General features: G+C 40.5%; 2 protein-coding genes across 2 annotated transcripts; both read left to right on the forward strand.

The window, feature by feature from the left end:
* The first annotated feature begins 993 nt into the window (after positions 1-993).
* Positions 994-4,915, forward strand: abhd13 (abhydrolase domain containing 13). The gene is made up of 2 exons (XM_028992003.1): positions 994-1,140; positions 3,216-4,915. Exon 2 carries the CDS (start codon positions 3,288-3,290, stop codon positions 4,314-4,316), a length of 1,029 nt encoding a protein of 342 aa, XP_028847836.1. The 5' UTR covers positions 994-1,140; positions 3,216-3,287; the 3' UTR covers positions 4,317-4,915.
* Positions 4,916-5,890: 975 nt separating this feature from the next.
* tnfsf13b (TNF superfamily member 13b) lies at positions 5,891-24,948 on the forward strand. Its single transcript, XM_028992004.1, is given in 7 exon segments — positions 5,891-5,968; positions 6,152-6,393; positions 6,660-6,726; positions 15,639-15,695; positions 15,857-15,981; positions 22,956-23,106; positions 23,429-24,948. Coding segments are annotated over 6 exon segments (750 nt in total). The 5' UTR covers positions 5,891-5,968; positions 6,152-6,156; the 3' UTR covers positions 23,542-24,948.
* The last annotated feature ends 568 nt before the right edge of the window (positions 24,949-25,516 follow it).

A 25,516-nucleotide genomic window follows, 5' to 3' on the forward strand; every position in this document is an offset into this window, starting at 1 on the left:
AAAAAAAGATCTAAAAACACAGAAGCGGCAAACTTTATGAAAACAAGTATTTGTATCATTCTAAAAACTTTTGGCCATGACTGTATATGTGAGTAATTCGTATTATTATGGTTCATGTAATATTTTTATAACTGTTTATTATTATTATTATTATTATTATAGCGGCAGTTATATTATTGTATCAAGATTCATATATGAATTTTCAGTAAAAAAATTTCCCACACTCCACATTGGTTATGAGATTTATTTATGAGTATCTGTTTTGCATAATGTGGCTTTGTACACATGGAAACACAGCGCAGCGCACATGGCCGCTTTAACGGTACAGGCGGAGCTTTATTTATTTATTTATTTTTCGCTGAAAAGGGCCCAATTCCCCCTCCTCCTTGCACAGAGAATAATGGGCAGCATCCTCCTTATTCAACACGAAATCTAGTCATCTATGATAAATATCTAGTTTGAATCACCGCTGCCACCTAGCAGCTCCTTAAAATTTTACATTTTAATATTTAACTTTAAAATTCTACAAGGCTAGCATAATATATAATATTCAAAAGCACAGTAACGATTAAGTTACGGAAATGTTACGTTATTTTCCGTGCAACTAAGCTCATGAATGAAATGGAACAATACTTAATTACTTCCGGGTCACGAACAAACAAAGTTCAGATGTTTTAGTTCAGACTTTTACTATAGATATAGAGCTATAGTATTGATTACTATTTTTTTTATTCAATAAAAAGAAAAGTTAGGCTCCGCATTATAACAGACCCCCCAGCAGACATTCGATACAACACGTGAAAAGCACTTCCGGAGCAACACTTTGTCGATTACTTGAATGTTTCGTCTATATTTAGTACATTTGTGTAAATTAGATAATACATTAGCTGAAGGTATTCCTCCATTGAATGTCCTCTAAATCTATAGCGTCCTTGCGTTCTTTGACTGTGACCTGGCCGGACGTTACGCACACGTAAGAGCTAGTCACCGGAAGTCTGGCTACTCGGCCAGCCCGGTTAGATGGTGGCTTGTTGCTGCTGTATTAATATACCGAATCGGATCGAGCAAAGAAATACTTTTCGCTGCCCTCCTTCTCTTTGGTGAACCAAGCGCAGCACTGTCATGGCCCGAAGGTGAAAGGTAAACGCTTAGCAGCTAATGTTGTGGTAGTGCCACTATGGCGGTGTGCTTGTCATAAACCTGGGGCAAATACGGCGTTTATTTACCAGCTCACATTAAATTAAGCCTGGAATTCCGACTCACGCCCCTGGTTGCACTGGATAGACTAACGGCACGTTAGAAAAATGCTGGGTATATAGTGTTTGGTTTTTTTTTAATCAGTTCCGTGGCTCTTTCAGGAGCCACCGCAGTCAAGGTTTTCTTCACCTTTTCTATCTTTCTTTTGGGACTGGAACACACATCTGCTACTGTCCCTAGGGAGTGGATTTTATAGATTTATCACCAGACCATCACCATCACTTTGACCAATCACTAGACTGCAAGACGTGCAGTGGTGGCCTACTATGTAATGGATGTTATTTTATGCTTTTAAGGTACCACTGTAGTATAGGCACTGCCCCTATAGCAAGATATCCACATAATTCTACATGGTGTGAGAGGATATTGCACTGTGTCCTGTTATGTGTCAAAAGGACATTTTAAGTCGTTGAGTTACATTTTTTTATACTTTTTCATTTTTATACTGATTTATTTTTCTAGGACTTTTTTAGACAGTACACTTATTTTGTACTGTCCACTTTCTTCTGTGAGTGTGTAAATTTCACACTTGTGGGACTAATAAAGCATTATCTTATATTTTAAAAGCACTATAACAGCGCATTGGGACTGTTCACTAATGTCAGTTTAGATATTATTTTATAGCGATGTAAATAAGAAATACAATTATACATCCTTATGTAATATATCTTTATGTATCTTGGAGAAGGATAACTACTACTGTCACCCAGACAAAATCTGAGTATTAAATGGGGGACCCCCTCCTGGGCTCTGGAGTGTGTGTAACTAAAAATAATCCCCAGCCATTCGGGTGGAAAAAAAAGTAAACTCCATGTGGTTCAGGCAACAAACACATATTAGGAACATATAGTATTCTAAACGAATCAAAAATTGTGAATGGTGGGCCCCCCTCAGATTGACCGTGGTGCAGATATTCCTGTTTGATTGTAAATCCACCTGCTGCAGTCAGACAGAGATGAGAGTAGCCTGGACCAGTCAGATAGTCAAGAGTAGATGTAGCCATGGATTACAGCTAGAGCACGTTTTCATTTACATTTACAGCATTTATCAGACGCCCTTATCCAGAGCGACTTACAATCAGTAGTTACAGGGACAGTCTCCCTGGAGCAACTTAGGGTTAAGTGTCCTGCTCAGGGACACAACGGTAGTAAGTGGGATTTGAACCCGGGTCTTCTGGTTCATAGGCGAGTGTGTTACCCACTAGGCTACTACCAGGCATGTTTTCATTAAGTTACTTTACTTATAGAATTGTGCTAGAACTTGTTATTTAATCATTTACAGGTCAATATTGCCTCTATGGACAGCAATTTAAAAAAAAGAAAAAGTGAACCTGCATTCACAACTGCGTTGTGAATAAAAGTTAGTCTATAGTGCAAAAAGTTAGTCTATAGCCCTGCCTTAGGAATGATTGATTGCTCTACGTCCTCATTCTGGACATGTAAAATACAAGTAATGCTGCCAGATGCTTGATTGCTTCAGTCCACAGTTGTCCAAAATGTGCTTAAACAATCAGACATGTTTTTTACTGCCATGACTGCTTAAGACATTTAAATAAGAATTTGTTTCCTTGATAACTATTCTCAACAAAAGATTTCCCCCTAAAATATTACATTTAAATCCAGCCAATTTGCTTACACTGTTCTTATTTCCTTCCTTAATTTTCTTTGGTCACAATACCACTTTTTATGTTGCCCCCTTTATTTGGTAAAAATTAAAAAACTTTCAATATACATATATACAAGATATATTTGAGACATTTTACAAATGTAGAGTGGTTAAATATACACATTGCACATAATGGTGTATTGGATGTGTGTTTTTACATTCATGAATGTCCCATTTTGACTACATATCTGTTGGTTTGCCACATTTGACTTTTGGTTGATTTTTTAATAGCTTTATTTGAGTGTAGCTGCGTGTTCCTGTATTCTGATGTCTATGGATTTGTCTCCTTACAGAGCTGGTGCGGTGTGAGAGGAGTCACATATTCCCCATCCACTCCTCTGCTCCCACCTTCTCCACAGCCCGCCATGGAGAAGTCGTGGAGGTTGTGGGGGCTGCTAGAGCGCTGCTTGCTGGAGTTTGCCTCTTGGATGTGGGGAGCCTGCCGGGTGTCTCTCCTTGCTCTCATCCTCACCTTTCACCTCTACGGCGGCTTCCTTTTGTTGGCCCTGATCCTGGCCTCAGTGGCATGCATTCTGTACAAGTTTCAGGATGTGCTGCTCTATTTCCCTGACCAGCCTGCATCTTCCCGGCTCTATGTGCCTGTGCCTACGGGGGTCCCACATGAAATCATTTACATCCGTGCCAAGGATGGGGCTCGTCTCAACCTCATCTTTCTTCGCTACACAGGTAATGATGCTGGTGGAGACCCCAGCTCCCCGGCAGCCTCACCCACTATCCTATACTTTCATGGAAATGCGGGGAACATCGGCCACCGTATCCCCAACGCTCTCCTCATGCTAGTTAACCTCAAGGCCCATCTGTTTCTGCTGGACTACCGTGGCTATGGGAAGAGTGAGGGGGAGCCCAGCGAGGAGGGCCTCTATTTGGATGCAGAGGCAGTGCTGGACTTCGTCATGACCCGACCAGAGGTGGACAAGACCAAGGTAGTGCTGTTTGGACGCTCCTTGGGTGGTGCGGTGGCTGTCCGACTTGCGTCTGCCAACCCACACCGGGTGGCGGCACTGATGGTGGAAAACACGTTCCTCAGCATCCCACACATGTCAGCCACGCTGTTTTCCTTTCTGCCCGTTCGCTTCCTGCCCCTCTGGTGCTACAAGAACAAGTTCCTGTCATATCGGCAGGTGGCTCAGTGTCGCATGCCATCGCTTTTTATCTCAGGCCTGTCAGACCAGCTCATCCCGCCCGTCATGATGAAGCAGCTGTATGAACTGTCACCAGCACGGACTAAGCGTCTGGCTGTCTTCCCTGAGGGCACACATAATGACACATGGCAGTGCCAGGGATATTTTGCGGCACTTGAACAGTTCATGAAAGAGCTACTGAAAAGTCGTGAGAGGCCATCCCAGGGCTCAGCCAGTGTCACCATTATCTGAATTTGGCCGGGATCACTTTTAAGTTTGAATGCATGATTTGAGTTCTGAATGATGAATTTTTCAAGCCGCTGCTGAGGAGACAATTTACAATTCAATGCAGGGTCCTTCAAATGATCATCCTGACCTGAAAACCAGGACAGGATGTGGATTGGGATTTGAAAGACTCTAGATGAAATGTAAACCAAATCTGCATCCAAATCACCAGGTCCAGTTAAAAATATCATTCATGTGTAAGATGAGGAAAGTTTGCGGTTAAAAAAAAAAAAAAAGTGTTGATTGGTCAGTTTTTATGTAGTTCTGTATGTTTTTGTGGGTATGTTTGCTTTTACACTGTACATTGCAGGGGTCCCAATTCATGTACTGTCTAAGAAAACTGCTGTTAAAAAGTACTTTATACAGTCAGGCGGTCATTAAATGCATTCAGAATACAAAGATGATGTATCCTATCCTGAATGTCTTCATTAAATTACAGTTCCCTTTATGTACCCTTAAATAATTATATATACAGGGTCAAGCATATACATATATAATATTACAGCCAATTAAGCAAGACATCCCCAATAAAGGAGTGGTTCTGCAGACCACTTCTCAGTTCCTATGCTTTCTGACCGATGTTTTGGTCAATTTTGAATGCTGGCAGTGCTTTCAATCTAGTGGTAGCATGAGATTGAGTCTACAACCCACAGAAATGGCTGAGGTAGTACAGCTCATCCAGGATGGCACACCAATGCCAGTACAGAGATGTGGAGGAGACCATAGGAGGGCAACAACTCAGCATCGGGGCTGCTACCTCCATCTTTGTGCAAGGAGGAACAGAAGAAGCACTGACAGAGCCCTGCAAAAGGACCTCTGACAGGCCAAAATGTGCATGTGTCTGCTCAAATGGTCAAACAGATTCCATGAGGACCCAACAGTCACAGGTGGGGGTTGTGCTTACAGCCCAACACCATTCAGCATGTTTGGCATGTCCTGCACTTGACATTGGGGAACCAGAAAGATGAATTTAAGTTAGAGTTATCCTGAAATATGATGTAGAGCCTGGTCGCATCATCTTCTTACAACAGTAAATTTGAATGAGAGGCTGCTTTCTGAGTAGTATATTAAACATTTCCATCCTTGGGTACTTCTTATATTTACTCTGTGTGTGTTATACTTCCTCCAGTACAATTCCAACATGTGATCTAATAACAGCTGAACGGGTGCAGGAAACAGTAAATCATATTCTCTGTTCCTCTTTTCAAAACATCTGTTGAATATAATTGTTCTTTTATATAAAATTTTTTTTTGGGAACATGGGGAGTTTCAAATATTGCTATAGCTAAAGCTTGTACTGAAACTGCTGTCTTGATGTATCGCTTTTCTGATATTCAGCACTCTTTGGTAGGATTTTCTATTCATTAAAGTAATTAATTTTGTTTATTTGCAGGTTTAACAGTTGGCCAGGAAATGCTTGGCACTGCTTAACCGCTCTAAAACTGAGGGGAGGGTTTTCATGATCTAAGTGCAGCATTCTGCACAGTCACTGTGTGTGTGGCGTCATGTTTGACAGGATGAGGGTGGAGATAAAGTAAGGCATTAGTCTTCACTGCTCCCAGCCCTTGTTCAGGACAGTGTGTCAGACAGAGGAGGAGGTGGAAGACAGGAGTAGAACAGTAAGTCTTATCTGCTGTTAGCCTCAGTATGATATTATAGACTGCAAGGGACTGTTGTATTTGGGCACTCAACCTGTCTCCTAGAATAGAGTGAACGGTCTAGGATTGGTTTGAAGAATCAGGGTGTAACCATGGCCCTGGTGGGACTCTGTCATCTGGAAATCATTGTCTCTGTCACTGCAGCGGCCATGCCACTGGGCAATCTGGACCACAGGCTAGAGAATCGGCAAGGTGTGCCCTGGGGCCTGGTGGTCCTGGCAGTGGCTGCATTGACCTCCTCATCGCTTTCAGCCCTGTCTCTCTACCACATGCTGGCACTGCAGGCAGAGATGGAGGGTCTGCAGGCAGAGGTGGGCCGCCGGAGGGAAGAGCAGTGGGGGGCAGGAAAATTACTGCAGCTGCACCAGAAGGCGGAAGCTGGAGAGGTCAGTGTGTGTCCCAAGCCGTTTTAAGTACAGATTAATTTAAGGATTGAAATGTTACTAAATTAATTCTCTTAAAAACAGTGTGCATGTCAATCCTTTTTGCCTTTTTTATCCTTAATGTATTTTGGCTAATTAGCATTTACTGATGTCTTTGAATAATTTCTGCATTAAATTAAAAGGTGCTGCTCAAAGTTTTAGTGTTTCAGGAACATCCTAAAATGTGCATGCCATTACTTTTGTTGTATGTGTATATTTCTGTTTTGCAGGATGTTAGTCATGAGCCCCATAGTCAGCCATCAGGGACACTGATCAGAGATGTGAAGAGAGAATCAGGTAGACCATCTGCAGTGTTACATCTGAAAATGTTCTTTAATCCTCTTCATTTTATAATATGCACTATATATTGTAATAGCCTCAAAATAATCTAAAGAGATTAGCTCAGAATTAAGTAATTATTATTATAACTTGTTTAAAAACAAATACTAATGTTTGAAATAGAAGAATACATTTTGTTGACCATAACCTTTTCTAAAACTGCAAGAAGTGACAGAGAACATTGTTTTATTTAGTTTGTGAGTGCTTCACAAATTTAGTTTCATACATTTTTATGCACAGTTTAATGTGCTGCATTTAAAGTGCATTTTATGGTTTTAACACATTTGCAGAATCTGAGAAGCATATATGCAGATCATCAAGATAAAAAAAGATAACAACACATTACTGAGAAGCATGATACAGATCAGGCTTGCAACACCATTGGCTAACTCTCTGGCTGTGTTAAAAAAAGTAGTTACAGGGACAGTCCCCCTGGAGCAATTCAGAGTTAAGTGTCTAGCTCAGGATCACAATGGTAGTATGTGGGGTTTGAACCTGGGTGTTCTGTTTCATAGTGTGTAACCCACTAGGCTACTACCACCCTTAGTAAGCCAAATGGTACTTACAGATCGGGTCTACTGAACCAAATAGGAGATTTCAACAATAGACTGCCATCTGTGAAATACTGTAAATATAAATGAGAGTGAAAGCGAAGTGATTGTCATTGTGAAACATTGCAGCACAGCACACGGTGCACACAACAAAATGTGTCTTCTGCTTTTAACCCATCACCCTTGGTGAGCAATGGACAGCAATGAAAGGTGCCCGGGGTGAGGTGTGTGGGGAGGGTGCTTTGCTCAGTGGCACCTTGGCGGATTGGGATTTAAACTGGCATAAACTTCTGATTATAATAATAAACACTAATAAAAAACATCATTTTGTATAATATTTGGTATAAATATTTTGGTATAATATTGACAAATGTATAATTTGAATTAGTTTGATGATGAATATGGAAAAAATAAAGAAATCTTTTTACAGAACTGTATATTCATATCTAGCTGTAAATACCAGGACCCATTCCTTCATAATCAGTGCTTTTAGTTTGGCAGAATTTCTGGGTTTTTGTTTGTCCACCTGCCTCTTGAGGATTAATGGGTCAACATTGAATAGGGTCAATGTTTTGTTCCCAGTAGGGCTGGGTGATATGGCTGAAAGCTGTATCACAATGTCAGTGTTTAATATCAGTTGATAATCAGTTATGACAAATGTCAACCATGCAAAAAAAAAAATTTAAAATGTTAACATGAGTCTAGAGTCACAATTAACACTTAATTATCTCGTTATATTTAAAAGGTGCAAAATGAAAGAAAAATGTAAGAAATGCTTAAGGGCCAATCCAGCCTGTTCTCAAAATCCACTGTTTAGCCGCAGTAGAAAACCGGCACCAGTGTCTATGTCCCTTTTCTATCCACACACACACACACACACACACACACATACACACACACACACACACACACACACACAGAGAGAGAGAGAGAGACAAACAGTCATACAACATATCCTTTCACACAGCGAACAAGCAGTCACTTACTTGGAATATTAGATAGTAGCCTAGCAGCCCAGCTAATTAGCTAAATGCTACCAACTGCGATGCTCTGCTACCGATGGCCACTATCACCACAACACATGACGTCATCACTGTGTGTCCAGGGCTGCATGTGGTTAAAACTCGGTCGACCAAGACGACACAGAGTTACTAGAGCCACTTAGTCATCACTTTGGCCTTATGGCACAGTGCTCCATCATACTGGAAAAGGCATTGTTCTTCACCAAACTGTTCTTGGATGATGTTTTGGTACCATTCTTTATGGTCTTTATGGTCCACTACTGATTGTAAGTCACTCTGGATAAAGGCGTCTGATAAATGCTGTGTTTTTAGGCAAGATTGTGAGTGAGCCCACTCCATTGGATGAAAGCAGCCACACACATGAATTGTCTCAGGATGCTTCACTGTTGCACGAGACAAAACTGATGGTAGTGCTCACCTTTCATTTTTCCAGATGCACTAAACAATCGAGAAGGGGCTTCATCAGAGAAAACGACTTTTACCCCAGTCCTCAGCTGTCCAATCTGTACTTTTTGTACTTTATCAGGCTAATATTCATGTTTTTCTTGGCTTCTTTGCTGCCCTTCTTGACACCATGCCAAGTCTTCCTAAGCCATTAACCATTCCTAAGCAAGCTCTGCACTGGAGGGCACCCCAATCCCATAGCTGAATCATCTTTAGGGGACGGTCGCGGTGCTTGCTGGACTTTTTTGGCCACTCTGAAGCCTTCTTCACCTCACTTGAATCCGTCTCCTTGAATTTTTTGATGATTCGGTAAATGGTTGATTTAGGTGCAATCTTAGTAGCAGCAATTCCCTGGCCTGTGAAGCCCTTTTTATGCAACGCAATAATGACTGCACATGTTTCCTTGCAAGTAAATTAGTTAACAGAGGGTCACCCCCCTTTTGAAGCATCCAGTCTGCTATTCTAACTCAATAAGCATTACAGAATGATCTCAAGCCTTGTGCTCATCAACACTTTCACTATTCACTTGAGAGGATCACTGAAATGATCTCACCAGGTCCTTTTGTGGCAGGGCTGAAATGCAGTGGAAATGTAATAATAATTGTAATAATCAAAAAACAGATCCAGCAAACCACAAACTGTATTTGTGTCATTCTCAAAAATTTGGCCACAACTGTATTCAGTGACACAATGAAATGCTAACCCATCACCCTCACTGAGCAGTGTGCAGCCATGACAGGTGACCTGAGAGCAGTTTGCTAGTTCACCACTGCCCGAAACACATTTTTAAATGTTTATAGTATAGCTTACTGTATTTTATGGGGACATATTGTGGCCTCAAAGTTGAGCTACTGAGCTCTGATTTGTGTGTGGTTTGCATGCTTTCCATAAGCATGTACATTAGGTGAACTGGCAAATCTAAATTGTTCACTGGTGTGAATGTGTGTCCAGTGGTGTCAAAAGTATTCACATTGATTACTAAAGTAGGAGTATAGATAAAAGTATCAATTCGAGCGTTTTAATTAAGTATAAAAGTACTGGTTTTAAAACTACTTAAAGGGTAAAAGTAATTTAAGGGGGGGAAATGGCAATAAGGACAAAAGCTTAGGGGCCACAAGGGCTGACTATAAAGGGTGGTAGTAGCCTAGGGGTTACACACTTGCCTATGAACAAGAAGACCCAGGTTCAAATCTCACTTACTACCATTGTGTCCCTGAGCAAGACACTTAACCCTAAATTGCTCCAGGGGGGACTGTCCCTGTACCTACTGATTGTAAGTTGCTCTGGACAAGGGCATCTGATAAATGCTGTACATGTAAATAATGTTTTTTTTAGAACTTTTTTAGAAAGTAGAACCTGTTTTAGTCACACATGTCTATTTTAGTACACTGCAAGTATATTAAAGAACCTTGTATGTGTACTACTCATCATTAACATGTATTTCATGAGGTGGAAGATACAATACTCTCAGCCATCTAGTCATTACCAGTCAATATTATAAGTCAAACTTCAGAGGTCTGTTAGCAATAACCTTTATTGGGATGTAATCAAAGCTTAGCTGCAGGACTCTGTGAGAACAATGTATGTTTACAACAGATATTATAGCTGCTAAAATGAGCATTTAATCCAAATTATTAATCTAAAAATCCTGATGCCTTGCTGATATATATTCTATTGCTACATGGTACAAAACAAATTTAACTACAAGATTAAAAAAAAACCCACTTTGAACATCAAGATCTACATCCGTTAGCAATAAGCTTTGTTCATCCTCAAAAGCATCTGGTTTTCAAAGTTTTTTGAGCCAATACCTCCTGTCTCCTAGATGTGGGAGGTGGCAGGCACAACAATGGTGCTTGAGAAACTGGTATTCTAAGTAGTCAACTTCGTCCAACAGGGCTCTGGTATAAACAAATTCAACACCCTTTCGCTTTCCGCTTCTTCATCATAGTCATCATTTTGGCCACCCTCATTCTCTTCTCCATCACCCTCTCCTACAGGTTCAGGATTTTTGTTCTTGTCAATCTGTCCATAAACTCTGAAGGCTTTCAGGAAGTTTGATCCATTGTCAGGTGTAGTTCTCTTCATATTGAATTCTGTGTGAATGTCATTTAAGCCACACGCCATGGCAGAAAAGGTGTGTGTCCCTTTAAGTAGCATTCATGCCAGGGCAGCACAAGATCTCTGCATGGTCTGGGGGTTAAACCGATGTGCAGTGACACCAATGAAACTGTGATGGTGTGCTGTCCAGCAGTCTGTTGTAGCTGCTCTGAACTCAGTCTCTTTAAGGGCAGCTTTCAGTTTTCTTTTCATTTCGACAGAGGCATTTGTGCTTTTGTTCACAACAGTATTACATGTCATGACATTTGTATTTGGTTGGAGATGTTGCACAAGATCAATGAAGATCCTGTTGCTGAACAATGTGTGGTGGGTGAAATCGTTGAACAGTGAATGTGAGGACTGCTGTATCCACACTTGCCTGGGACAATTTTTGAGACTCCTACAGCTTGGCTTGTTTGATGGGTGGAGCCAATGAACCTCCAGTGGATGACTTCCTTTTGAGGGCTGCTGAAGTAAGGTGTATGTACTTCTGTAGATAAGTGGGGTGTTTCTTCTGTGAAGAAAAATAATGCACAGATTAAGAGTCAAATTATTTCTCCCAAACCACCTGCTCATACTATCTAGGACTTCGGCTGTATTAAATGCCATGCTCAAAGTCCGAGTACAAGTTAGGGACCAGTTTTACTCGAATATTCAATAATCTTACCTAGTGTTAGAACAGCAACAACAACAACATTTATTTCTTATATAGCCCAAAATCACGTACAGTATGTCTGTCTCAATGGGCTTTGACAAGCCCTACAGTTGACACCCCCCACACTTGACCCTTCTGCACACAAGGAAAAACTCTAGGAGAGAGGAAAAAAAAAAAAAGAAAGGAAGAAACCTTGGTAAGAAGTGATACAGAGAGGGACCACCTTCCAGGGTAGAGTGAGCCTGCAAATGGTGTCAGTGCAGGGCTGGTGATGATTTGTACAATTGGAAAGAAAGAACAAAAACATAATAATAAGTCCTACAGTTGTAGGGTTTGAGAAGTCCAGGATGTAGTCCAGGGTCATGGTCTAGATTACGTGTCCATAATGGTGCTTAACACTGTCTGTCTAACAGGGGGACTCTGTGATAAACTGGACTTTACAATTGATACTCTGTCAAAGTGAATTAGTGTATAGGACTTTAACAAAAAGCCAGAGAAAACATATAGGTTTTGAGATTGGATTTAAACACTGAGACTGTGTTTCACTGAGACTGTCAAAAGTAGGATTTTGTAGTCAATCCTAAATTTGATGGGTAACCAGTGCAGTGATTGTAAGACTGGGGTGATGTGGTCAAATTTCCTAGTTCTATTTAGAACTCTGGCTGCAGCATTCTGTACTAGCTGGAGTTTACTCATGCACCTACTGGAGCATCCAGACAGTAATGCATTGCAGTAATCTAACTTTGATGCAATAAATGCATGGACCAACTTTTCTGCATCATGCATTGAAATGATATTTCTTATTTTCGCAATATTTCTAAGGTGAAAGAATGCTATCCTAGTGACATTATCTATGTGCAAATAGAATGAGAGACCTGCATCAATGATGACACCCAGATCCTTTACTTCAATACTTGGTGAAATAGAAAGGCTATCCAGGGTTATGATGTAGTCAGCCAGCTTACGTCTGGCTGCTTGAGACCCAAGTACAAGAGTTTCTGTCTTGTCAGGGTTTAACAGGAGAAAGTTGGTGAGCATCCACTGTCTAATGTCCTTTAGACAATTCTCTATTTTGTTCAGCTGCTGCCTCTGATCTGGCATTGCTGACAGATACAGCTGTGTGTCGTCAGCATAGCAATGAAAGCTAATACCGTGTTTGCGGATGACGTCACCTAAAGGTAACCTGTAAAGAGAAAAAAGTAACGGACCTAGGACAGAACCTTGTGGAATACCAAACTCTACTTTACTATGTGAAGATGAAACACCATTGATGTCCACAAACTGATATCGGTTGGTCAGATATGATCTGTCTAGGTATGCGCTCAGCTGCTGGGCTACAACTTTACTGACTGCGGTCAAGATCAGGCTTTTTAATCAGGGGTGTAATGACTGCTACCTTGAACGAACTTGGTACGTGGCTGGTGCTAAGCGACGAGTTAACAATTTTGAGGATAGAATTTATAATATCGGGTGCTACTTGTTTAAGGAACCTTGTTGTAATCGGATCCAAAGTGCAAGTACATTGATTTGACGACGACATTAGTTTAATTAGTTCATGCTCTTTAATAAGGTTGAAGCGTTCTAATCGGTGGTCAGCTACTATTAGAAGATTCTTTTCCATAGAAATATAGACGGAGCTATTTGTTGTGCTTTTAATCTTATCTCTATTCGTGTCTATTTTAGTATTAAAGAAATTCAGCAAATCATCGCTACTATGATGATATTTAGTGGTAATATCTGTTTCTGGTGAGTTTATCAGCGTTGATAGGTCTGGTAGGGTACTAATAAACCCTGGTTGAGTTTATTGTGTCTGAGACATATTTTAAAAGCGATGAGGAAATGATCTGAGATCATTTCAGATTGCGGAAGAATAACTATATCTTCTATATTTAAACCGAAGGTCAGTACAAGATCGAGCGTGTGACCACCTTCTTGAGTAGGTCCTGTTATATGTTAGTTAACGCCAACTGAGTCTAGTAAAGACAGGAATGCTGTTCTTAGTGAGTCTTCTAATTTATCACAGTGGATGTTAAAGTCGCCGAAAATTAGGGCTTTTTCCACAGATACAACTCAGTTGGAGACTAAATTCACTAAGAAACCAATTTTAAGTATTGATCAAATATGCTGATTATGTTGTGATCCTTATGTGACCGTTAATTGCTGTTGCAGCTCTGAGAGTTTTTGAAGTCTATGTATTGCGTAATGATAGAATTCCAGGAAACGTAGCAGTCACTCAGATACCTGGTGGCCAATGAGGTGAAGCCCTGCCCACATGAGAGAACTGTCCCAGAAGTTCTACTGAATCCTCAGGCAGCATAAACATAAAACGTGGACGAGTGACTGAAAAGTCAGCAGTGTATCACAATGACAATCACTTCACGTTCACCATTTGTAAAGAGTCCACAACCCAGCCTTAGGTAACATGCCTGATTGTGTGCATAACCAAGGATACCAAGGAGTGCTTCTACAGTCCCTGACAAATGTCTTGTCGCTTGTGTACAAATTGACCTCCAGTGTCACTGAAATATATTTCTGATCAAGATTTTTACATTTTATTCACAACAGCTTTTGTAATAATGTTTCAGTGCAAAACAAAATTGTCAAAAAGTATTCTAATATTCAAACTTAGTTAAATCCCATTGAGTAAATTTTTGCATAAGTGTTGTTGCCTTGTCATATGAACTTCACCTATGACTAATAATGGATCAGTTAGGTCTTTAAAAAGAACCCCAGTACACTAGACCTTCACATCAACTGCAACTAGACCACTGCAAACATGCCTAAGATTCACCCTGAGGCTAAAGTGTTGATTATCAAGAGGCTGAAGACCAGATCCACTGCTGATGTGGCAGACACCTTCAATGTGTCTCTGCATCAAGTACAGAGGATTTGCTGGAGAGGACCGTTTGTTGGCTCCTATTTTCAGTCCAAGGACAGCCCATTTTCCATTGCAGCAGAGCTCCACAAGGTGACCTGAAGTCCCTGTGTCAACTAGAACAGTTTGTTGGATTCTGTCTCGAAATGGCCTTCATGGTCGAATCAGTGCCCTGAAGCCAGCACTAAACAAAAGACGATTGGAAAAAACGTGTGGCATTTGCCAAGGCCCACAGCCTGCTTAAAAGGGTGGATGATGGAAAAGTGGCAGAAGGTGGATTTTTCAGATGAATCTTCTGTTGAATTACACCACAGTCGCGACAAATATTGCAGGAGACCTACATCAATTGTCTGAAATACCAAGAAATCTTAGCTACCTTTTATATTCCCAACCATAAAATAGGCCAAATTCTGCAGCAGGATGGTGCTCAATCACATTTTTCCATCTCCACATCAAAGTTCCTCAAGGCTAAGAAGATCAAGATGCTCCAGAATTGGCCAGCCCAGTCACCAGACATGAACATCATTGAGCATGAAAAGATGAAAGAGGATGAAAGAGGAAGCATGGAAGACGAAACCAAAGAATATTGATGAACTCTGGGAAGCATGCAAGACTGCTTTCTTTGCTATTCCTGATGACTTAATCAATAAATTGTATGAGTCATTGCCAAACCGCATGGATGCAGTCCTTCAAGCTCATGGAAGTCATACAAGTTATTAAATTAGGATCTTTCAGCACCACTGCTTAATTTACTGACATATTTTGGTATTTGCAGTAAATTTGTTCAATTTCTGTATATGTGACAAAACTTTTGTTTTGCCAAAATTCGATCTTTCTGTCTTGATTAAATGATAAATCTTTTTTCAGTGAAACTTTCAAAGCAATTCATTTCAAAGCATTAAACATCATTTGATAGGGTTTTAGATTTTCATATGAGTTATTTCTAAGATGAGTTGATTAATTAAAAGTCAGGTTAATAGCAGGTTAATTTTACAAAATAGATAAGCGACAGAAATATATAAGCAACATGGGTATTAGGCAAGAAAATAATTTTCTTGCCAATTTAAGAAAGAATTATAGCAATTCAGTAACACAAAGGTGAATCAATTTTAGAAACCTCTTGGACTGTACAGGGACCTACACACACTTCAATTATAACTGTACTTTCAGAAAATCCCCAAAATCTCCAGCAAACTGTAATAAAGATTAGGTTTTCCTTTTAGTTGTACAACCTTGCCTGCAGTTGATGGCTGATAACCAAAGGACCACTTTTCAGAAATGTAAGTTGAAATACAAGTGTTAACCTTTTGATTGAAGTTTTTGATAACTGCTCAGTTGGTGTCATTTTTTAGTTAGTAATTTTAATGTCATTTATTTTTCTATTTTAAAGTAGAGTGTATTATGTTCTGGTTGTTTTGTATCTTTTTTTGGGGTCATTTAGGTTTTGGCTTGGACATACACACAGGCATCCCCTGGCAGATAGGCCTAAAACGTGGTGAAGCTTTAGATATGAATGATGACACCATTCTTGCCAAAGAGGATGGTTTTTACTTCATCTACAGCCAGGTGAGCCTATCAACCCTGGGCTTGGAAAACTCCTTCAAGGATGACATTCATATCATGGTTAAATAAGGGCTGTAGTAAAAGCTGTGCTTTCGTAATGCTGTAGTCAAGAAAAAAAATATATGCACACACACATACAGTATTTAAAATTATTGTTAAGTTTTCATGCTAACAAAGAAATTCTCAGTCTATAATTTGAATGGTGGGTTTATATGAACATAGAGAAACAGAACAACCAAAAAAAAAAATCAAGAAAATGTGTTTAAGTTATAAATTAACACAGATTTTCATGACTCAAAGATGTATTTGATCCTTTTGCAAAATGTTTTTTTGTTGGGAAACCTTTGTTGGTGGGAAACACAAATGTGAGATGTTTCTTGTAGTTGCCACAAAGATTGTCCAACTCCTCTTTGCAGATCCTCTCCAAGCCATTTTCAATGCCCTGACTGATGGAAGATTTGACAGTACATGACCATCCTGCCTTTGATGCGGTGCAGTTGACCCCTTGAGGTGTTAATGTTAACACCTCCATGTTTGACGGTAGGGATGATGTTCTTGGAGTCATAGGCAGCATTCCTCCTCCTCCAAAGGGCTTAATTTTGGCATCGCCTGACTACAACCATTTCACCCAGTTCTCCTCTGAATCATTTAGATGTTTAGTGGCAACCTTGTACATTAAGCAGGGGGACTTTCCAGGCTGCAGGATTTTAGTACTTCATGGTGTATTGTGTTACCAGCTGTTTTCGTTCTCATATTCATTGCAACTCCAAATGGTGAGATCTCAGATGGAGCTCCAGATAAAAGGGGACTGTAAGATAATAATCACGACAACTGATCTTGTAGCCCAATCCAGCATTCTGTGGGACAGAAATCTTGCTTGATCATATTACTTTATAACTTATTTGAAATGCATTATTATTCTGTCTCTCACTGTTCAAATTAACCTTCCGTTGATTATTTCTTTGTTAGTGGGCAAACATACAAATTCAGTAGGGGATCAAATAATTATTTCCCGCACTGAACATAATACATGGGAGTGTTGTTACTAATTCAAATTCAAATTTTTTATTTGTCACATACATAGTCATACACGGTATGATATGCAGTGAAATGCTTTTTGCGACTACTACAGACCAAAGTATTGCAAATGTTGCAAGTATGCAATGAACCAGTATGCAAATATTGCAAACATAACCAAATATTACACTTTTACATCTTTAAAATAAAATATGTGTAACTGGTAGGGTGAAGGTGTGCAAATGAGTTAAAGACAATGTTTAAAGAAAAGAGAAAAGAGCCATAAAAAAAGCAGTAAAGTAAAAAGCGCAAAGTGATTTTGTGCAAAAGAGTCCGGAGTGATTGGAGGTGAAAGTGAAAGTGCTGGAGTTCTATGTACTCTTGTTGTTGAGAGCTCGGACAGCCTGCAGGAAGAAGCTCCTCCTCATCCTTTTTCACCACGATGTTGATGTGACAGGACCATGACAGGTCCTGCGTGAACACCGAGGTAACAGAAGCTGTCCACTCTCTCTACTGGGCTCCTGTTGATGACAGGGGTCTGGTAGGTCCTCTCCTGCTTTGTACTGAAGTCCACTGTTAACTCCTTTGTCTTGCTGACGTTCAGGTGGAGATTGTTCCTCTGGCACCAGTTCACCAGATTTCCAACCTCCTCCAGGTAGGCAGTCTCGTCGTTGCCCACCACGACAGTGTCGTCAGCAAACTTGATGATGGTGGTGGAGTGACTGCACAGTCGTATGTGGCGACTTACATTGTCCAAGATGGTGCCGGTGAGTTTAGTTTGTTTTTGTCTTTTAAACTTCTTCTCAACAACCCTACACCGGCAAATCTACCACCATGGAATGCATTAAATACAGTAGAGACACTCTTGTTTATATTAGTATACAATGCACTTATAATTCGAAGACTTTGACTGCTTTTCCGGAACCCAGCTGGCCGAGTGAAATCCTGAGGAAGAACAAAGGATGCGACGCGAAGCGGCGGCCCCGGGGGAAATGAGCCGGCGTCAGGAACAGGCTGAGGGCCCGTGCACACAGCACGCCTCTGCCTAGCATCCTGCTCGGCAACGTCCAGTCACTGGAAAACAAGCTCGATGAGCTCAGGGCCAGGGTAAAGTTCCAGAGAGACATCCGGGACTGCAACCTCCTCTGCTTCACCAAGACATGGCTGAACCCAGCAGTGCCGGACCACGCCATCCAGCCGGCCGAGTTCTTCTCGGTCCACCGCTTGGACAGGACACGCGACTCGGGGAAGACATGGGGAGGCGGAGTGTGTTTGATGGTAAATAACAACTAGTGCAATACCGTTGTCCCTCTCACACACTCGTGCTCACCGAATCTGGAACTAATGTCCATCAAGTGTCATCCCTTTTACCTTCCTCGGGAGTTCACATCGGTCATCATCAGCGGTGCTTACATCCCACCGAAAGCGGACACGGACATTGTGAACTGCAGGAGGCGCCTCGAATTTTCATCACCACGCCGCCATCTTCCTCATGCCTAAATACAAACAAAGGCTTAAAGAGGAAGTTCCGGTTCAGAGGGAGGTGGCATGCTGGACGGACCAATCGGTGGCCGCTCTTCAGGACGCACTGCATGATGCAGACTGGGGCATGTTCCAGAGTAGTTCCGGAAACATCAGTGAGATTCATTGGGAAACTAATGTACGACACCTTTCAGAAAACGATAGTCAGAACGTTTCCCAATCAGAAGCTGTGGGTGGATAAAGCCATCCGCGACGCTCTGAAATCTCGCACCGCGACCTATAACGCGGGGCTGGCTTCTGGGGAAATGAAACCATACATGGCTGCGTCGTACAGCGTCAGGAAAGCGGCGAAGGAGAGGAAGCAGCGCTACGGGAAGAAACTGGAGTCGCAACTTGAACAGAGTGACTCTAGGAGCCTGTGGCGGGGACTAAGGACAATAACGGACTATAAAGCACCAACATCCGGTACGACGAACGCGGATGTGTCTCTGGCAGACGAGCTAAATACATTCTATGCTCGCTTCGAGGCTGCAGCTAAAGGCGCTAGCGATGCTACGGCTAGCGGCTCCAACAGCTGCAGACAGGAGGACACTGCCAGCACCGAGAACACGTTCGTCATCACCGAGCATGATGTGAGGAGAGCCTTCAAGAGAGTGAACACCAGGAAGGCAGCAGGCATCTCGGGGAGAATCCTCAGAGCCTGCGCGGACCAGCTAGATATTCAACCTCTCTCTATCTCAGTCGGTGATCCCCACATGCTTCAAGGAGTCATTAGTAACATTTGATGTAACTAATGTAACATCAAATGTATTTGAGATTTACGAAAGCAAGAATTAATATTTTTTTTATAGTTATCTGTATCTTGGAGAAAAGGACCTTAAAGTAAAGTTTTTTTTAAAGTGAAGTGATTGTCACATGTGATACACAGCAGCACAGCACACAGTGCACACAGTGAAATTTGTCCTCTGCATTTAACCCATCACCCTGAGTGAGCAGTGGGCAGCCATGACAGACGCCCAGGGAGCAGTGTGTGGGGACGGTGCTTTTGCTCAGTGGCACCTCAGTGGCACCTTGGCGGATCGGGAATCGAACCGGCGACCTTTTGATTACGGGGCCGCTTCCTTAACCGCTAGGCTACCACTGACCTAACTACCCATCCAGCCTTTAAGTATTTAATCATTTCTCTATTTCCTTGATTAAACGTTTTTCTGCCCACTGCTCACTCACTGATTGGTTAAAAGCAGACTACACATTTTGTCATGTGCACCGTGTGCTGTGCTACTATCACAATGACTATCACTTCACTTTCACTTCACATTGTAAAATGGACCTGCCCTACCATAATACTACATTGTCAATGCTGCAGCACCTGATACGACAACATCCTCATGTCAATTGCACTTCTCCAAGCAGACCCGGAGCTTCTACAAAGTAGAGGTGGCTTCAAGTTGTTTATGTACAGCTTCAAATCCGTCTTTTGTAAAGTTTGATAAGCACTGCATGTTGTAATTATTTCTATCAATAGTTTTGTTAGGAGTTATCCAAATACAAATTGATCCAAAGCCTGCAGATACCATACAGCATATAAGAAATGAAACCAGGGTGTGCAGCATTTTTTGTAATTGAACCTCTGCCCCATCTGCAGTCAGTTTGCTCATTTATCAGTAAAGACAACTGATATATTTATGTTTGCTATAAGAAGGACAAAAAAGTTTGTTAATAGAGGATTGTTCAACATTTTCACAGTATTGGATACTTGATTTTGGCTTATTTAAATTTTTATTGTAAACAATTTGGTACTTTTGTGGCCAACTGCTTATGGGGTTGTCTGAACATAGTTTGCATATTATATCGCCTAAATATTGAATAAAATTTTTTATTTTAGTAGATTTTTATATGGGTACTTTTTAGTAGAATTTAAGCAAAGTAAAGATACAATTTTTTTTTTCTTCCTCACAGTACATCACAGCAACGCATGGGCTGCTTCGTCCAGACAGGTCCCTCAGGAAGCTGAAATTTTTACAAAAGAATTTTAAATATGCTCATCACATACATGTGCCCACGTTCCATGATGGAGAACACATGATTTAAAAATATGATTAACGTTTTCAATCCCAAATACAATATTCCCTCAAAAACACTGAATTGGATTCAATATTAGATTATTAGTTTTCTTTATTTTCTTCTTTTCCACTCTTTTTATTAAAATAAAACTAAGGACATGAAGGTTAATATGTTTGTGAAGTTGTAGTTCAAGTTCAAAAGCTTTATTGTCATTTCAGATACATTCATGTTATACAGTACAAAGTGAAATGAATTGACGTTTCTCTGGAACCTGGTGCTACATGTAACTTTTAAGCAAAAGTTACATTCTGATTAAACTGCACATGTGCAACATTGAAAAACTAGCTACATGAAGTGCAAACATGGGACACAGGCAGTGCAAGATGAGAAGTGCAAAAATAACAGTAACATTAAAATATTTACATTTACATTTACGTCATTTATCAGACGCCCTTATCCAGAGCGACTTACAATCAGTAGTTACAGGGACAGTCCCCCCCTGGAGCAACTTAGGGTTAAGTGTCTTGCTCAGGGACACAATGGTAGTAAGTGGGATTTGAACCCGGGTCTTCTGGTTCATAGGCGAGTGTGTTACCCACTAGGCTACTACCACCCTAAACATTGTCTAAACATGTAGACAACAAAGACAGACAGCACTAAAAAACTGTGAAATTGGTAATAAAGGTGCAGAGTAACAACATGCAAATGTTGCTGTGGTAATGTTCAAATACTGCTGTAATAGAAATGACTGTTCATGTGTCTGATGGTCTGTGCACTGAAACTGTTGCACGCCCTGTCAGTGAGGCCTGTCAAATGCTTCTGTACCTCTTGGTAAGAGGATGAAGAGTGCATGTGAAGGGTGTGTAGCAGTGCTCAGTGAGATGTTGGTGAGAACATCTGCAAGCTGGTCTGTGCATTCTATGAGCATCTTCTAGGGATGTTGTCAAGTCCAGCAGTCTTTCATGAGTTAACTCGAAGAGTTTTTCTCAAGTCTGCTGTAGTTATACAGAACACCGGAATACTGAGAGGAGAGTTGGATTTCCTCACAGTCACTTTGTTCTGTGTGTCGAATTGTGCGTCGAAGCACAATTTGCGAATCCATTAGGGAGGGGTCACTGTCACAGGCAGAGGTCATAATCCTTTAGTTTGTAGTATGCGGCATGTGTCTCTGCTGTCCTAGTAGTGGCTGTGGATTTTCTGCCTGTGTGCACGCTTTGCTGCTCTAATGGGCTGAGCTAGTTTGGTCCTCGCTGTAGCCCTCTGCTGTTGTCCACAGCTTCTGGTTTGTGGTGATGGACTTGAACTGTAACATCATCAGTGCATTTGCTGATGCAGTTGTTCACTGAGGTTGTGTACTCCTCCAACCTGAGTAACTGTTGGTTGCAGCCTCCCTGAATGTTTGCCACTCATTGCACTCGAAACAGTCTTAAAGGGCAGAAATGACTTCTGCTGGCCAGGTTCTCACCCGCTTCAGAAGCAGTTTTGTGCATCTGATGTGGTCTGATTGGTCGAGATGGGGGGTGGGGCTACGCACCAGTATTTTTTGTGTAAAAAAGATCCAGCACTTTTTTCCCTATCGTCTCATCGAAGCAATATCGTCCACAACTGCATTGCAATGCATTGATTATATTAATAATTTCACAAAACACAAAAGTATGATTTATCCAAGTACTCGATAAACAAAAAAAAAAATTGAGTACTCAAATACAAAAATTTTCAATAGTTGAAAACTTGAAAACACATACGTAGCAAATATACCAAACCAAGAGTCATAATAATGCAACCTTGGAGTCCAGCAGATGCTGAACACTTACACATAATGGCCAGCACCTGGGAGTGATCAGGACTTACACTAATAAATAAAGTGATAAAGTGAAACAGGTGCCAGCTGGGTGAATCCAGCAGCACCCGACATTACAATACCTGACTTTGAGTATAGCATTAGCATACCTGGCTTGATATGAAAAGCTTTGATCACATTTTATGACTAATTAATTTAAAAAATATGGGTTTTATTTTAAATATGGGTGAAGTGATTATCTTCATTGTAATAAATAATCCTCATTATTTGTACCATGGTGAAGCACAGGTGCTGGCAGCATCTTGTGGTCAGTATTTGTAACTACAAAATCACAGCTGAACATTGCTTGCAGCACAAAGATTTTGGTTTTCAAAAATTGCAAATAACCATTTTGCGCCACTTCCCCCTTGCAGGCTCATTACCTATTTTCCAGTTTCACTTCACTGTGCATTGCTCCGTGATCTGAGCATTTTTTGATAATGACTTAATCATAATGACTTTTATAATGACGTTTATGACTTTCCTCATAAACGTGACTAAAATCATGGCAGCCTCGATGGAGCCTATTCATGTTTGAGTCCAGTTCTCTGACCGATTTGGTTGACGGCTGCAGGTATACTACACTGACAGCAGGTTTGCGATGGGTCACATTCTAATCCGGAGGAAAAAGAATGTGGTTGGGGACGAGAGCCAGCAAGTCATCCTGTTCCGCTGTATCCAGAACATGAACAGCTTGACTCCCTAAAACACCTGCTTCACTGGAGGTGAGCCACATGAACAAAACACACACTGGTGATTGATTTACATTTGTGCTGGAGTTAGTGGTAAATGTGGTGAAACTGAGCAGCCTAGTTTCATCCAGATCTTGGTGACTTTCATGGAGCCCAACATGCATGATACAGACTGGCAATTAGCAGTTCTTCATGCTGGAAATGTAATGTTTTTAGTTTTTACTTGTATTTACCAGCTGGGTGAGCCAGGGAGGTAGAATGTGTAAATTTGACTGAGATAGGATTTTCATGACTGTACAAGTTACATATGGGGTTAGAGATTTAATGATTATGGCTGAAACTCTCATTTGTATAGGTATTGTCATACTGGAAGTTGGGGACGAAGTGGAACTTCTCATCCCACGTTCGTTGGCCAATTTGTCCTTGGATTCAGACTCTACATTTTTTGGAACTTTCAAACTTAGCTAACTTTGACGTGGAATTAACTGGCTCTACTGGTAAACAATCAAGCCTTTATATTTTGGTATGCTCATGACTCAAAGCACAATGTTACTATATGCACTCTGTGTTTCAGACATGAAACTGTTATGTAGTCAACTGGATTTAAATTAATTTTATCTTTAAATGTTTAGTTGACTGAATTACAGTTGTTAATGGAATCTACAGCAGTCCAATAATATTTGTGTAAATTAGAAAAATAAAATATTAAATAATTTTAATAAAATGAGCACTAAAAGACCCATATTAAATTTACAAAAAATGAGCACATTTGAAATCTCACATTTGTGAGCACATTTGAGGTCTCAAAATATTTGGGACAGGAGTATGTTTACCAAGGTGTAGCATCTCTTCTTCTTTTTAAAATAGCTTGAAGACGTTGAGACATCAAGGTTCTAATTTTCTGGAATGGAATTTCATAATTTTGTCCCATTTTTGCCTGATATAGGTTTTCAGCTGCTGAAGTTAGTGAAAAATTATTGTTTTGTCATTGTGATGCACAGCACACAGTGCACCAAACACATTTAACCATTTAAACTACTTAAAGATGCCATGAGAGCAGTGTGTGGGGATGTTATCTTTATCAAGGGGGCCTCAATGAAGTGAAGTGATTGTAACTTGTGATAGTAGTTGCCCCTGTGCCAACTTATTTGGGACCTGTAGCAGGCATATAATGATTTTGCGCATGTAAATAAGATGTGATGACTATTTTGCGGAATTCTGGGTTTTTGTTTTTGGCAGTTTCATGGATATGAATCAAGTGTCACTGATTTAGTATGAGACTTCAGAATATGTTAGTTGAATTTGCATATAAAATAACCCATTTCCCTCTTAGATTTGAAAATACAACAGACAGCATGTTTGATTAGTTTGTTTCGTATCTTTTGTCAAAATAAAGCCATTCCACACTGAAGATATTAAAGCATTTAACACAACACAGAAAACAGCTCCTTTAATTTCTCTCTTTGTCTCTCCATTCCTATTCTACTTTAGCTGTGCAAATGGTCAATCATTTCTGGGGAGAGAAAATGAGAAACTGACTTCTCCAATAATTCCCTGTATGTGACTAATAAATTATTTTATTATACAACATATTTGATGCATATATTTAGTTAACACATGCTATGTGTTAACTTTAACAATCCTCAAACAAGACCTAATGCCATTCAGAGTATCTCTGGTGAGAGTGTGAGAAACTACTGGATTTAAGACATAAAGCATTTACAGTGACAATCAAATTGATAACATTGCACAGGACGAACAAATTCAAATTCAAATTTTATTTGTCACATACACAGTCATACACGGTATGATGTGCAGTGAAATGCTTTCTGCAACTGCTACAGACCACAGTATTGCAAATGTTGCAAGTAAACAATGAACCAATATGCAAATATTGCAAACATAACCAAGTATTACACTTTTACGTCTTTAACATAAAATATGTGTAACTGGTAGGGTGAAGGTGTGCAAATGAGTTACAGTTTTTTACAATGTTTAAAGAAAGAGAGAAAGAGCCATAAAAGAAAGAGCAGTAAGGACCTAAAAAGCGCAGAGTGATTTTGTGCAAAGTGATTTTGTGCAAAGTGGTTTGTGCAAAGTGATTTTGTGCAAAGTGATTTGTAACTCCAGTCCGAACTCCGGACTTGGAGTAACCCCTGCCAGACCGGATCATGACAATTTTGTAAAACAAATGAATATTTTACAACGAGCAGCTCAAAACGGATTGGGTAGGTATGATAGACTGGAAGTGCATGTGGTGTCAATCAAGCAGTTTTGTGGGGAGATGTCTAGGGAACCTGACACTTCAGTACACTGGCTCGCTTTTCTGCTTCCTGTGGCAGGTGTTTGGATATTCTAAAAGTCTCTGAGCAGACGGCATCAAAATTTTGTGTTATCTTAAAACTAAACTTAAAAAAGCAGGACTGTACTGCTAAAAGGATTA

Source organism: Denticeps clupeoides, chromosome 9 (assembly GCF_900700375.1).
Source record: "Denticeps clupeoides chromosome 9, fDenClu1.1, whole genome shotgun sequence".
In the NCBI taxonomy this organism is placed as follows: domain Eukaryota; kingdom Metazoa; phylum Chordata; class Actinopteri; order Clupeiformes; family Denticipitidae; genus Denticeps; species Denticeps clupeoides.